This window comes from Patagioenas fasciata, chromosome 20 (assembly GCF_037038585.1).
Source record: "Patagioenas fasciata isolate bPatFas1 chromosome 20, bPatFas1.hap1, whole genome shotgun sequence".
NCBI lineage: Eukaryota > Metazoa > Chordata > Aves > Columbiformes > Columbidae > Patagioenas > Patagioenas fasciata.
In genome coordinates, this window is record NC_092539.1 from 10,380,684 (window position 1) to 10,395,957 (window position 15,274).

The 15,274-nt window shown below is 53.3% G+C and overlaps 1 protein-coding gene across 1 annotated transcript; it reads right to left on the reverse strand.

Annotated features, from left to right (window-relative positions):
• Positions 1-13,051: 13,051 nt before the first annotated feature.
• NDUFA8 (NADH:ubiquinone oxidoreductase subunit A8) lies at positions 13,052-15,270 on the reverse strand. The gene is made up of 4 exons (XM_065853951.2): positions 15,133-15,270; positions 14,884-15,047; positions 13,759-13,924; positions 13,052-13,299 (listed from the first exon to the last, which is right to left on the reverse strand). Exons 1-4 carry the CDS (start codon positions 15,181-15,183, stop codon positions 13,162-13,164), a joined length of 519 nt encoding a protein of 172 aa, XP_065710023.1. The 5' UTR covers positions 15,184-15,270; the 3' UTR covers positions 13,052-13,161.
• Between the last annotated feature and the right edge of the window lie 4 nt (positions 15,271-15,274).

Consider the following 15,274-nt stretch of genomic DNA (forward strand, 5'->3'; position numbering starts at 1 on the left):
CATGTGAGACCCCAAGAGATGAGCGTGAACCCCGCAGGATCAGGCGACTGGAAAGGTGCAGCCACGCACTGCCCAGTGATGCCCAAGAGCAGCCCACGGCACTGGGGAGGCGACGGCCACCCCGGCCAAAGCCCCTGCATGTCCCCATCTCAAGGACAGGGCACTGGGGGACCCCATGCCATGCCTGGGGTTGACAGCAGCTCCACACAAGGTGCACAGCCTGGCTGGCACAGGGGTGGGCGTGGGGCAGGTTTGGGTCCCTGGGGCTCAGCCCCTCAGTGCTGGGCGCTCTCCTCGGTGGGGACCCCAGGGTGTCACACACAACCGAGCGCATCCCCATCCCTCTGCGCCCACCACCGCTCCTCGGCAGCAACGAGGGACCAGCCGGGAGCCTCGACAAAGGGAAGCGCCGTCGGCGGAGCCGCTCAGTGCGGTCTCCATTTCCAAATGAATATCGACAGCGCTAATTACAGGCCGCCATGCAGACAGCTTATTAGCTCGTCACAAAAAGACGGTATTGAACTCCGAGCCCGCGGTATTCACAGAGCGCAGCAAGACGCTCCCCAGACAGCACAGCGACCCAGGCAGCCGAACAACCTCCAGCAAAACTAATTACTTCCTGATTGTCTATGGCCACCCACTGGGTATAATAGTATAGACTAAATTTGGCATATACATAACTAAGCACTCGGCACCAATTTGGTGTACAATAATCATCCTCTGTGTTGCATAATTAAAATCTGATCACTTGGAATAATTATTTCATATTCCTGGGATCGGGTGCGGATTGCATAATGTGACATGGCAGGAGCACGGGCCCGGGAGCCACTTGCACACCCTGGCAAGGATGTTACAGCTCCGGGCACAGCCAGAGCCCTGCTCAGCACCGGCTGCCGCCGGCGGGTACCGATGTCCCCGCGGGAAGGTGCTGCGGTGCCCCAGGGTTGTCAGTCGGCACCGGGTGCAGAGGAGCTGGAATCACCTTCACTCTGCCCATCGCGGCGATGAGACGGGGCTGAGCACGGCCCCTGCGAGCCCCCCCAGCGGGGGAGGATGCTGCCTGCTCAGGACAGCCTGTCCCCACATCCCTGAGCAAACACTCTCCATATTGACCTTTCCAGGCAGGCTGCTCCCCGCTGCCCGCCCGGCCGGGACGCTGCTGCCTGACCCCATTGTGCTCACGCGTCTGCTAAAGGCGTTTGGAAAGACACGGCAATAAAAAAATAAAAATCAAGTGGAACGTGTGTGTCTAATCCATTAACTTCCTTTTGCGGCTCCCCAGGGACCTGACAAGGAGGAGAAAGAATACGTGGATATTGCACGCGCCCTGGCACCTTGTCCCCTGCCGCTGGCCGCTGCCACGGGCTCATAAATCACGGCGGGCGACAGCGTTTCACAGCTCGCTTCCCAGCCAGGATACGGCCATTCCTGCTGATTACACGGCCGGCGCGCCGGGGAAGCTACATCTCCAACTTCCAGGAAGGGAGGATCCGCAAGGAAAACGCATTGATAAAAAGAAGAACAAAATCAGCTTTGTTCACGTTGCGAATCTCCCATTGTTCCTGCTGCGGCCGTCAGCCCTCGCTGGAGAAAGTATTTCCTCAGCGATAAATCTCCTGGGCTCCTCGCAGCCCTCGCCTTGGCACCGGACCCTCCTCGGGTTGTTTTGAAAGAAAATGCAGCTTTCGCCACGGCTGCCCCGTGGGACGTGCTGGGCAATTTGTGGTGCGGGTTTGGTGGATGAGGGACATCCGTGGGGCGGAGGGACAGGAGCTGGTGCCTGTCCTGGGGGTATCGGCCCGTGTTCCCATCCAGAGCCACCCCAGGGACCTGCACTGCTGCTGCCAAACGCTCCGCTCTGTTCCCATCCCACAGAGCCCGTGTCCAACCGGGGCCACACTAATCCCAGCGCCAAAACACAGAGCTTGCCGTGGCCAAGCACATGAAATACGGGAGTCAGGCTGACAGTCGTACAAGAAAAATAGATCAAGTTTCCAAGAAAACAGAGCCGAGCTGATCTGATTTTCATCAGCATCTTCAGCCGCCTCTCAGGAAGCCCCAGCCCGCTCCTCATTCCTGCTCTCCGCTTTACAAACCACTTAATTCCTTGTTGCTTTGGAAACCCTCACAAAGACCCTCTGCATCCCCCAAAATAACGAGCAACAGATGCTGCTTTGACCTCAGCAACTTCCTGGAAACATACATTTGTCAAAATAAAAATAAAAAGATTAATGTGAGGAAGGCTCTTAAATTATAAGGAAATAGCAGACAGAGAGCCTGGCCATTGGAAACGGCTGAGAAACCTGGGGCTGAACAAGGAGAGGGGTGCAGGACCAGGGGTCCCCAGAGCTGGCGTGGGGACAGCGTGGGCAGAGCGGGCACCGTGGGTCCCTGCCCGCCCTCACTGTGTCTGTCAGGAGCAGCAGCCCACGGTCTTGCTTCAAGTCAGGTTTGCAAAATAGCTTGAGAATAAACACAAAACCGAATGCTTTCAGCACAAAACCTGTCTCTGAGCAACCCCCATCAGCAGGACCACAGTCCGGCAACACCATCTACAGCACGAGTTACACCAGGTACGGGCTCAGTTCTCATCCCTCCTGTGGTTCTCAGTTTGTAGGAGTAACTGGTTCCTTTCACAGAGTTTTAAGGCCCCTTTGCACATCCTGCAGGTGGAAGGAGATGTGCAGACAACAGGTAACCAGGAACTCATTGGTTTTGAGTGTTCAAACACCAGTAGGTTTCAACCTCCCCCTCTGGCTGCAGCCACCTAGCACGTCCCTGGGGACAGGGCTCACATGAGACAAGCACCTGCCAGCAGCTCATGATGCCACCAACAGACACAGGCTCATGACAGCCACACTGGTGAGTGACACATCAGTGGCACAGTCAGTGACACAGCCTGACCCACAGCACAACCCACCCCCTGTAGCCCCAAACCCGCAGCACTCACCAGACCCCCAGGCAGGGAGGGAAGGTCCATGCAGGTGAAACCCCTTTTCCCTCCCAGCTTTATAGGATCAGCCAAAAATGAGCTGCTGGCCTGCTGGGAGGTGGGCTGGGTGGTCCTGAGCTTTGGGGCACCTGCAGTGGGAGGGTCCTGGGCACACTGGGCATCCCCACCCATCTCCTGGTTGCACCCGGCTTTCTGCTGTTGTGGGACAAAAAGTGACTGTGGGACCGGAGGGCCATCCCTCCCATGGGGGTGTTTTCTCCCTGGGGACCCCGTGACCCGGCTGGGGGTGCACCCATGCTGGCGAGGGGCTGCAGTGCCCCATGGCTGCAGGATGTGGTGGTGGCAGTGGGGCAGGCACAGCCCAGCTGCTCCCCGGCCAGCGCTGCGGGGTGCAGGGGGTGCAGGGGGTGCAGGGGGTGCACGGGCGCTGCTGTGCCAGGAATGCAAATCCTGACCCGGGCTGGGCCGGGGGCTCTGCCTTCCCCAGCACCACCCAGGATTCCTGCTGTAGCCATGGCAACGGCCATATACATTTACATATTCTTCCCGTTAATCACAGGGACATCCAGAGCAACTGTCTTCTCTGCGGAGCTGTTTCCATCCTGCCAAAGGAGGCCTGCGGCGTTGCCCACCTCGTACCCATGGCTGCTCCCCAATGCAGAGCAAGTCCTCTGTGTCCCCCCAGTGTGGGGAAAGCCCCCAGCCCCCTGTCCGCCCCAGATCCCCGGCCTGGGCACTGAGTTTTGGAGCCAAAGGAGCTGTGGGGTGATCATTCCCAGCATGGAGGAGACCCTGCTGCTGGCCAGAGCGTGGTGCTGGAGCCCATGTGCATGGCAGAGGGGAAAGAACGCAGAAAATGACTTTCCATCACACTAATGAGAGCCAAGAAATTGCCGGTGAGCTCGTTGGTGCTGGCAGGTGCGTGTGGGCTCTGCCAGCTCCCCGCAGCAGTGCCAGGGGCCTCCTGTGCCAAGGGATAATGAGCGCCATGCCGGAGCGCGGGCACAGCCAGCCTCGCTGGCTCCGATCGCAGCCGCGTGTGCCGAGGGCGCTGGCTGAGCCCCCGCTGCCTTCTGCATTGCTTACCCAGGAGGTTTTGCCTCGCAAGTTACAGCTGGCAGCACCTCCGCGCTGCCGGGAACCAAGAGGTTGAGTCCTGAGCCAGGACAGGGAGCTCCTTTGGCGAGGTACATGGAGCAGAAAAGCCACGAGAGCGGGTCATTCTCAGTGCTTGCTCCCTTGCCCGGTGCATCACACAGAGCCGTGTCCGCAGCCATGGACGTGCCTGGGGAGCAGAGTTGGATCCCGCAGCGAGGTGCAGGGAGCTGAGCACTGCTCAGGGACACCGGCCCCTCTGCTGCCTCCCGCCCCAGCTCGTGGGTGCTGGAGGGGCAGCGTGGCAGCTCCCTGCCAGTGCGGCGCCGCATGCAGCACAGCCCCGGTTCCCGAAGACTCTCAAACGCCGTGGCTCCCTGTGCTGGCAGGCACAGCAGATCCCTCCGGCCGAGAGCAGCTCAGGGCCTTCCGTGCTCCGCTTGGCCCGTGGGCTCTGCAGGGGCTGCAGCTTCGCGCCCCCGCAGCCCCGTGCACCAGGAGCTGCTGTCACTGCGGGCAGCCCCCAGGGGACACTCGGCGGCTGCTGCCCTCGCCCTGAGCTCACAGCGCCCACCGCTCACATTTTCCGTGCTCGCCAGCTCTGCCGGAGGGCTGGGAGCAGCCCTGCCCCAGCCCCACGCTGCCAGATTTAAGACCCACCAGCTTCCTCTGCCCTTTGCATTGAACCAACCTGCAGAAGGTTCTGTAAACTTGAGGAAACGCAAGTCAAAGCAGAAGGAGCTCAAAGCTGCACCAAAGCGTGACCTCAGCAACCTCCCCTCTTTGTCCAGCCTGAGACCTCGTCATTATCTGTCAGCATTTGCTGAGTCTCCTCCTTCGAGGGACGCACCAGGCCCATCCGGAGGAGCGGGGCCTCACCGCAGCCTGCGCCCCCATAATGACTCTGTTATCTCTCCCGTTTCCAGCTCCGCTTCCCTCAGCCGGCGGGGGGTGATGCCCCCAGGGAGCAGCACCCCAGCCCCCGCCTGCACGGACCCCACGGGGGACAGATCCGTCCTGCTGGTCCGCGGGGGCTGGGACCATGGGATGGGGCAGTGGTTGGGATGAGGGTTTGATGGAGCAGCTCAAGGCTCAGCTCTTTGCCAGCTAACGCTGTCCCATTGCTGCTACTCCCATCCCATCCCATCCCATCCCATCCCATCCCATCCCATCCCATCCCATCCCGTCCCATCCCAAGATGTAAGGGAGACAGAGCCCATCAGAACCAGGGCCGGGAGAAGATGGAGCACGGTTTGCTGTCTGAAGCACTAACCTGCCTGTCTGACACGAGGGCAGCGACAGGCAGGGAGTGTTTAGTGCAAAGGAAGGAAATGGAAGAATTAAATCCACAGAACTTCCCTGCTTTTGTTCTCCCTCCCGCCTCCACTCTCCTCGGCCGCTCACTCTTCTCGCTGGATATGTATGGCTTGATACTACCCAAGCAAGCTGGAATCAGGGTATATCAGCTGAAAGCAATTTACTTGGAAATCCAGCTGCCAGATTTTCCTTCATTTGTTTACTTTTAAATGCTTTTTTAAAAGCCAAAGTACACAAGGCAGCCAAATTGCTGACATGTGTGCCGGCCGGTGCCCCGCAAATGTCGCATTCTTTCATGTCCTCCCGGGCTCAAATCCACTCATGTTTATTTAAAATACGTAGAACACTTCAGCACTATTAAGGACCATGTTTTATAGTAAATGGAGAGGGGAGAGGAAAAGAATCACTTCAATTCAGTTTTGTTCCGACAGCACTTTGCGTGCTGCACCAGGGCCCAGTCGCCCGTCCCACCGACCGCTCGGCCCAGCGCCAGGACCCGGTAGCTCTGGTTGCTCCTCGGGAGCTGCTGGTGCTCTGGAAATGTTGGAGACAGGTGGACATGGGGGTCCAGCAGCACCTGTGGGGCTTGGCTCTTCTCCCCTTAGATCCATGGGGCAGTTGGTCTGTGATGGCTGAAAGAAACCCCAGGGCAGGGCTTGAAGTTACAGAGGTTCTCGGTGGCTTTGCAGTCCCGCGGGTGTCATTCTGCCACCTCCACCCACCAGCTTTGCCCAGAACCCTCTCTCATCCATTTCCCACTTCTATACATTTCACTCCTCACAGCTTCTATATAAGCACACAGAATTTCACACCTGCGACCTGTGGATGCTAAAGCCATCGCTGCGACACCAGCCCGGGTCACCCCAGCTGCTGGGCAGGAGCAAACCACCGGGAGACGAGAGGGCAGCGCAGGGGCAGGTTTGCTGGAACACTGAGAGGGAGCAGAGAACCTGCCCACGGCAGAGAATGAGACACCAGGGACTTACTACAGATGAGATGTAACGACACATCCTCTCGAAAATACGATAAAGATGCTGGAATGGATAGCAAATACATATTTTAAGGACAATAGCAGCTAAGTGGGACTACATATGGAAGTAGATATTCAAATGCAGATTTTAAGTTTATTGTTAAAATAGGCATTTTTAGAGGGATTGAGGGTGGAAGGGGCATTTCCAGCTAACGCTGCCTGTCCTCAAACCATCCCTCTGCAGCTGACAGGAGCCGAACTCCACAGGGTAACGTGGGGATGCGCATCAGAGAGTGAAAATGTCAACAAACAGCAACTGAATCCTGCTGGCTATTGTCACTGCTCGAGCTTAAAGACATGCAGCAAGGCAACATACAGAGAAAGGAGCAAGGAAGGGACTTGACTTTTCATCAACCCATCTGCTGTCAGCGGCACAGAGATGACAGTGGCGTCGTGAAAACATCAGCACGCCTCTGACAGACCCCCTTCCTCACAGAAAAGGCCACCGACGGCCCCAGAATCGGTCTGGTTTGTTTCCTAGCAAAAAGCACAAGAAAGCAGAAACCCCCACTTACTAACTGTGAATGATTTAGAGTGCAGCACCTTTGCTGTTTTATTGTAATTAGCCAGACTAGTAAATCTTCAAAAGGATTCCTCCAGTGGAGTCCCAGACTCAGATTATGTCATGCCCTGAACACAACATCCCACGACTGGTTTCACTCATGGTTGGAAGAAACAAAGGCTCCAAGCAAGTGATGACGGGGAGCAGAGCGGGGTTTGCAAGGACAAGCACTGCTGCTACATGTGTTTTGGGGACTTTTGCTCCTGTAACCCCTGCCTTGCTCTCTGTTCCCTGTACGCAGCTGTTTCCACACACCACATGTGGTGTTCAGAACTGGGAAATACCCTGTCCGGGCTGCTCGGTGTGACACTTCTCACCTCTCCTCCCTCAGGCAGTGGGATCTCCATCTGCCCTCCCTGCTTAGAGGGCAGGATGGGCAGAGTCAGTAGGGGAAAGTGTTTCAATCAACAGGGAGCTGCTGGTGTGAGCCAGGAGGGGAGGGCGACGGCCGCAACGCTTCTCTTGGCTTCAGCTCCCCTGGGCCATGGGTCTGTGCCCGCCCTCGCCATGCAGAGCTTCCCCCAAGACTCCTCCAGGGCATTTTACAAGGACAAAGAGGAGTAAACAAGCAGAGAGTGCTCATTTGGGTGGAACCGGCCCATGGCACGGAGGAGCCAGGGCAGAGAGGGAAGTGACATGGTGACATGCCCCAAGGCCACACAATGAGATAGTGCCGGGCAGGAAAGGGAAGCCGGGCTGCCTGTCCCCCAGCGCGGGCGCTGCCCTCCCGTCTTACTCCGTTCTTTCCCCTCTGCAACACACCGGTGCAAAAGACAGAAAACAAACACACGAAAGCCTGTAACAATAAAGAGCCCAATAACTGATAGTACGACTCCAGCAGCTGTAGGGAGCCAAGAGCTTCTTGGAGGGGGTTGGATGGAAGCTGAGTTTCCCTCCCTGCTTGCATTGTATTTCTTTCCTCTGCCAAAATGTGCTTCCTGAGTCTTGGGCAGAGCTCTGTGCCGCTGACCCTCACCTTCCTCTGTTTGGCCTGGCCGCGGGCTGGCCACGAGCTGGGGACACGCAGAGCCTCCCGCCGCGCACACGGCCGGCTCAGCGCCGCTGTCAGCGCCTTCCTGAGAACCGCGGCCGAGTCGGGCCACACCTGAGCATCCCGCAGCAGCACCGGGCAGCGCGGGAGCAGGGGCGGCTGGGGACTGGGGGAACAATGGTTACAATCGATGTGATTCACGTTTAAGGGCTCCGGCCCGTCCTTTTCTCCCAGACAAAGATGGGTCAGGTTCCACTCCCCACGCAGCTGTAAATGGGAGGCAGCGAGAACAAAGCAGAGGTCAGACGGTGCTCCAACCAAAGGGGTAATTCTGGCTCCATTAAAATTCTCACTCCCGTTTGCATGGAAGCAGAAGGCTGTGCTATGACTTATAAAAAGCTGAACCACCCTCAGAGTGACTCATAGCCCTTAACAGAGCTGCCATGCTGATTTTACAAATATTAGAGCAATGCCTCGGAGTCAGTGTTTTGTATGGCTTAACCTATCAACTTGGGAGCAGACCCATAGCTCTTTTATAAAGCTCCCCTTCCCCATATTTTATTTCCATTCTTGGTGCCAGAATTGGAGCCAAAGCCGAGCTTCACAAAGCAACAGGCATGGCCGTTCTTCCCAGCCTTCATTTCCCCTGGTGAGAAAGAAGAAATTAATTTAAACCCTATCAAAACAGCAAAAGCTGTTCACCATTTTGTGCTGCAGAACACAGCGTGAACAAAACGCTCACTTGAACCATCTGCATTTGCCAGCCCAGCCACGAGCACAGGAACACGCAGGTTGGAATCCTTTTGTTCAGGCATCTGCCACAGACAAATGCAGATAAACTTGATCCGAGCTATTTCACAGACAGCAAGGGCAGCAGCAACAGGGAGATGCTTGGGATGCAGGTGAGATAGAAGAGCTTTTACCTTATTAAATGCTCTCGTTTCTTTTCTTTGAGCCCTTATTCCCAGGCACAGCGTGGCTCTTCATGTCCCAGCGGTTTCTGCCCCTGGGGCAGCTCTGGGCAGCCGGGCAGGTTCGGGGCACAGGGGACGCGGCTCCTCGTCACCGCCCTCACCAAGGACGTCATGCACAGGAGGAACCCGCGCGTGCCTTAGGTTGGCGCAAGGGTTTGCAACACGTGTAGGGAAGTGGAGAAACTTGTTGTTGAAACAGAGAGAAACCAAAACCAGGAACAGCCCCTGCACCGCCGGGCGAGCTGCGCTGCTGCCCTCGGGCTCTGGGAGCCACCCCCTTCCAGCAGGCGCTTGTGCTCGCTGCGCTGAGTTACCGCCCTAGCACCCAAAATAACGCTACAGGCTTTTTGCTTCTACTTGGCTGTTCTGTATTTTCTCAGATCTTCTCCTTTTGCCCAGGTACTATTTGTACCATGCTGGACTGTGCAGAAGCTGTCTTGGAACAGACTCGGATCAAGTCCCCGGCTAGAAGGGCTCACATGAAAAACCACAAAACTATTAACAGAAAGGCAAGGTTGCATTATTGAGACCATTCGGTAAAGTCATGTCTATTCCTAATAGAAAGAAAGAACGTGTTTTTACACGAAGTTAAATGTTGCAATTTACCTGCTTGCCGCGTTTGCCCATCACGCCGTGAGCACTGGCCCTGCAGTTTCAGAACCCTCCTGTTCTCTGCTGCACCAGGGACTCCCCCTTTCTGGGTTCAGAGGAGCAAACATAACCTGCACTGGGATTTCCCAACCACCTCCAGCTACTTCGGCTCTGCCTTAATTTCCTTGAGTCATATCAAATGCGATTGAGGTGATCAGAAGGTTTTCAAAACATTTTCTTCCTCCTCTCACTTCATTCTGAATTCAGGAATTTTCACACGTAGGAAAACTCATCGTTCAAGTGAATTTGGTAGCAGAGACAAAAGACCTCATCAAGTTTCTCTTTGCAATACTAAAGTGGCCTCAGGACTTTCATGATGGCAAAATCTTCACAGAGACGCCCAAGATCGGCCCAATGCAGCCACAAGAGGGAGTCTTAAATCTGCTGTTTATATCCGTATGGGTTCTGCTTTCAAACCGCTCCTAGTCCAAGAGCGCACAGCAAAGCTCTCAAAAGGATTTTGCAAAGTTATCCTGAGCTCCAAATTTCTTCTCTGGCTTTATAGGAGTGTCTTTGTTCTGAAGGTAAAGTTTCTTTAAAATTATGAATCCTTGGTATAAAGATGCAGGTTTTTCTTATGGGGGGGGGGGGGGAGGGAATTACCTTATTTATCCATTCTAGAGCCATGGTGCAATTGAAGGCAGAGGGAGAGAAGTACACGGATGGTTTTTGCCTCAGCCAGTCTCAGCTTGCAACTGCTTGAAAGGCTCGTTCCACCTGAAACGACTTCTGGAAGTGTCTTTTTCAGCTTGGATGAGAATACGGATAATGACACGGATCATGAAACTGGCAAGAGAGCTAAATAAAACCAATTGCGTCCCCCCACTCGCTTGGATGTGGCGGCTGCGAGCTGAGCGGGACTCGCTCTGGGTCTCCAGGCCTTTTTGGCTGATCATGCACCGTCTCCAGCTGTCACCTCGGGCACCGAGCAGAGCCCTTGAGAGCAGGACCCACCAAACCGCCCGATGTGTGGGAGGAGGATGCTGTCGTGCTGGTGCCACACGGCTCTGCCGCCCCAGGAATGCACACTCCCACCGCACCTGGATTAGAAACCACACTGGGATTGCACTCTTCCCATCCGTAATGTGAAAGAACAGAGCAGGTTCTGCCCAATCTAACCCGTGGTGTGGGAAGTTACAATGACACCGCCTCAAAACTTTGTTAATTCAACACATGTGATTAGAAGCTCTGGCAGAGCTGAGAGCCTACAACATCACAAATAACACTTCTCATATCGCCAGTGAAATATCTGCGTTGAATCTGCCCATGTCTGCTCTCCATCTGCCAAAAAAACGTCAAGATACATTCCTCAAAAATACTTTTATGGTCTTTACTCAGTCTTGACATTCACTTGTTCTAAGGTTTCCAAGAAAACATTACAGCTCCAAAGGGGGCACCTACATTTGAGTAAAGCCACAGGATTTTGAACAGAAATAGCTACACACAGGCACTGTGCAAAGCGCCAGGAAACAGATCTCTGGCAACGCTTTCACAGAGATTCAGCCAAGAGATAAAGACGAGAGGTTAATGACAGAAGTGCTCACGGCACAGCTGAATTCTACTTGACTTCAGCACTTCATTGTCCTCTCCTGTTCTCTTCTGTACATTCACCGGCCCACTCCTGCCTGGAACTGAAGTGGGAATCCAGGCGAGCAGACGGTTAATTTTGGCTTTTAAAACGTGGCCAATGCATCGTTACTGATCAACCACCTCTGACCCAAGAGGTAGTAGATTCAGCTGTCATGAAGCAGACGAACAAACTTAAAGCTTTGAGGCTGCAGCATAAATCACTATTTTTTCCCCCCTTACAGTCCCAGCCAACTTAAGGGTGGGGTTCGAAAAAGGCTGTTTAAAAAAAATTGCTCCCCTATTTATGCACGTCATTCTCTTCAGAAGCAATTTAATGGGAAAAATACTCTTTAATTATGATTAGGGGCTGACTACTGGAATGCCCATGCCTGTTTATTCAAAAGCAGATGTTCGGCAGTGCAATGTTTCATACATTATGCTGACAATAGTAAGTTATTAGCAAAACAGAGCAAGTGATATCCAAAAAGTCTTTCTGCGACGTTGCCTAACTATTGGAGGAGGTCAGCAACAAAGGATCAGATGTGACACGCGTTAACATCCCAGAACAATTCATCCTCTACTCGGCCAAACCTCATTTCACTCACTCAGCTGAATGTAATTAGACCTCGAGCTTGTCCTAATTTCAGTCTCTGCAGAAAAGAGGCTATTTTTCTTCAGCGATGTGCGGCTGCTCCGAAACGCTGGCAGCGACCTGACGGAGTGCGAAGGTGCGCACCATCTCACGGATTTAGACATGGAGCTGGCAAGACCACATGATACATACATTAAAACGCAACACGTATGTCACAGCACCTGCTTTGAGTCTCAGTCAACACACCCAGGCAGAAAGCAGTGAGAGCCCGCGAGCCACGTGGTGCGGGAGCTATTTTTAGATAAACGTTATACAATTAGCCCTCTAGCTCCATGGATCAGAAACACATGCTGCAGCTCCAAGCCCATTACGGTTTAATCCCACCCCAAACAAGATGGTAAATCTTCAGACCCTAACAACCGCCAGGTTACTCAAGGAGCAAAGCACGACTCAAGTCTTTGCAAGACCAACTGCATATGGCTTTGTGAAAACAAGTTCATTGATTTTTCTTCCAGCCTTTGTAAGAAGGTTCTTGCTATTGGGTGGAAGAAAGTCTAGATCTACTTCCTATGCAACATATGACCCTTAGATATTGCAGAAAACATTAAGTTGATTTACTTCTCTATCAAAAAGAATACCGTAGTGAAACAACGGGCAGGATCTGCCCCAAACTCCTCAGGTCAGGGCCTTGAGACAGAAGCCAAGCCACCTTCTTACACAGCTTAATGGGACACGAAGATCCTTTATGGGGTGATTTTTCCTTGAAGGTGTTGAAAACGCAGTGTGATCTTTCTGATGATGTAGCTTGTGTTCTCCCAACATTTTTTTTTTTTTTAATGGAAGCAACTAACCCACCTGCATGAGGAACAAGAACCTGTGTGTCAGAATCAGTACTGACCTGGTACCCAGCAAATGCCACAGATTCAGACTAAAACCTCATTCCAAGACAGATTTTAGGTTACACCTATACAAAAGGAGTCCCTTGGAAAAAAAAAATACACAATTATCAGTTGCAAGACTAAGGGAAAACATTAACGTCTTTGTTCTGAAAGTCTCCTTGATCCAAGTGACAGTGTTCTCACCCAGTAAACAAAGTCTCACTCCAGTTTGTGATTGTTTGAAGCAGTTGTCAAAGACTCAGGCTACAATAACACAAATCTTGGACAAGCCTGGAAGTTACTATCAAGCACCTGACATTAGCGTTAAGATGGCCCTAAGGGCTGCATGACTGCAGAGAGCACCGTGCAAAACAGGGAAACACATTTTTTTTGGTTGCTATGATGTGTGAGTATGTTTAAAGAAATCTACTAAGCCATATAACAGTTTGGGGATCTTTAATCATTAAACTCATACCCAACGCATACTGGACAATTTACATTTGCAAGCAATAAGTCTTTGCACTTCGGTTACGGCACAGTCTGCCCACTTTACCAGGACCAGAAAAAGAGCCGGCTGCCAAACGGAGACGGCTTCAGCTCTCCTTCAATGGGTGGGTTCGGCTCTGGTCTAGGCCTAGAGTGATAGGCATTCTCAGGCAAAGGACGGTCTGTCTTCACTTTTGTAACCTGAAAACAAAAAAGAAGTGATATGACTCCTCACAGTATTTAATAGAAAAGCCAGATTGAGTCCGAACTGAAAGGAAGAACTACCAATAAGTACCAAACAACGCTAAGGACACATTATTGATCTGATGAAAGCTCCTGTCTCCAGAGTACTTCTTAAAAAAGGGGCAAGGAGGGACATTTCTCTCTTAACCAAACAGTAGTTCCACATGTGTGTGAACTTCACTGCTAAAGGAAAGGTCTCTGTGCTAGGAAAAGCAAAAAAGAGGCATTGTCTAAGAAAAACACAGGTCTTTTGGAGAATGCTGACAAAGTCTTGACTTCTAGAAAGTCCACAAGTGTCCCGTGTTGAGTTCATTAATCACCTTCTGGCTGGGAGAAGTTTGCAACCTGGTCTGGATGAAATGTCCATAAGAAGGGAGAGAAGAACCCGACTTTCCCACCAGGAAGGTGTGAAGTTACCTTAGAGAGGTCTCCCAGATCAGGTCTCACCCAACCCAACTTCTCCAGCACGCAGTTATCAAACACCGCCTGCTGTTTTCGGCACCGACGGAGCTCCTGCAAGTTGGTATAGTCGATGCACGTCCAGTACTCGGTAAACGGCTCCGCACAGTGTGTCTTAATCTTCCTGTAAGAGATCACAGAAACAAAGTTGTTAGCAAATGTTACAATTTTAATGATTTTCTCTCTTACTCATTCAAACCTCAACTTGTGATAAGGTGTTTTTTGTAGTTTTAAGGTCCCAGGAACATTTAAAGTCTCAGAGAAGTCAGTATGTGTCATAAACAGAACTCGATACCAATACTGTAAAATTTGTATCATTGTAGGTACAAGTAGAGAGAGTAATGGCCAATGTGTGGAAGGTATTCTTGCTAGGTTGATGCACACAGCTTCTCCCTATGAGATCCTTGCTTTGCAAAATAATTTAGTGTACATTATATGATGTTCTAATGTTTCCAAATTAATTTGACCTCTCAAGCTCAAGAAAATGTGTTTAGAACACAAGTTTCTGACTGATAGCTGCTATACCAGAAGTGGACAGGCTCTGAGCTAATTAAACTACGCCTTTTAGTAGAGACTTAAGAACATGATGCTGGCACACACCCTGGGTCTACAGTTTTGGTCAGAAGAGGCAAACGGTGCATTCAATCAAGGTTTCACAGTAATGTGAAACAGCGAGGGCAGATGGGGCAAAGCTTGGGTGGGTTTCCTGGTATTTGTAACACAGTCTCCAGGTGGAGAAGCAGCAAAACTCTCCACCAGCCCCTGCCAACCCAACCAAAACCCAGGACAACACACTTCTGGAGCAGACACCAGAGAAATAGATTCACACATAAACAAATAAAACACAATGCACAAGGCCTCCACCCCTAAGAGTTAGAAAAGCAACAATAAAGAGTTTGAAGGTCGTGATGGCAGCATTTTAAATTAAAACGAGTGACTGTCAGCGCTGGAATAACAAACCCCGAGAAGGGCGCCGTGCACCGGGAGAGCCCGGACCGGCCCCGGGAGAGCCCGGACCGGCCCCGGGAGAGCCCGGACCGGCCCCGGGTGGAGCCGCTCGGGGGGCAGCGGGGTCCCGCTCACCTGAAGAAGTCGAGGGCGCACTGGTTGACCTGCCGCCCCTCCCGCAGGCACCGCCGCGGGTCCTTCTCCTCCCAGCGGCACAGCATGAACTCCTTGTTGGGCCGGTCGCACTGCGAGCCGTAGTGGTGCGCGGCGGCCTTCAGCACGGCCGAGCTGACCGTCACCTGCAGCGGGGGCACAGCGGCAATGGGGGCGGCCGGGCCCGGCGCTGCCCCGCGGGGAAGGGAAGGGCCCGGGGCGCTCACTCACCTCCTGCACATCGAGCTCCTCCAGCGAGGGCACCTGCAGCGAGCCGGGCATGGCGGCGCCGCTCTCCTTGAGCGTCCCCCAGCGCCCGCCGCACCGCGCATGCGCCGCCGGAGGGGGCGGGCAGCGCGCATGAGCGGTGGGG

Bases quoted from the DNA above. Each gene is read 5' to 3' on its own strand.
- NDUFA8 (XM_065853951.2), bottom strand. From the start codon at position 15,183: ATGCCCGGCTCGCTGCAGGTGCCCTCGCTGGAGGAGCTCGATGTGCAG. The intron at 15,048-15,132 runs GTGAGTGAGCGC...CCCCCGCTGCAG, and splicing joins AGGAGCTCGATGTGCAGGAG to GTGACGGTCAGCTCGGCCGT. The intron at 13,925-14,883 runs GTGAGCGGGACC...GATCTCTTACAG, and splicing joins TGCGCCCTCGACTTCTTCAG to GAAGATTAAGACACACTGTG.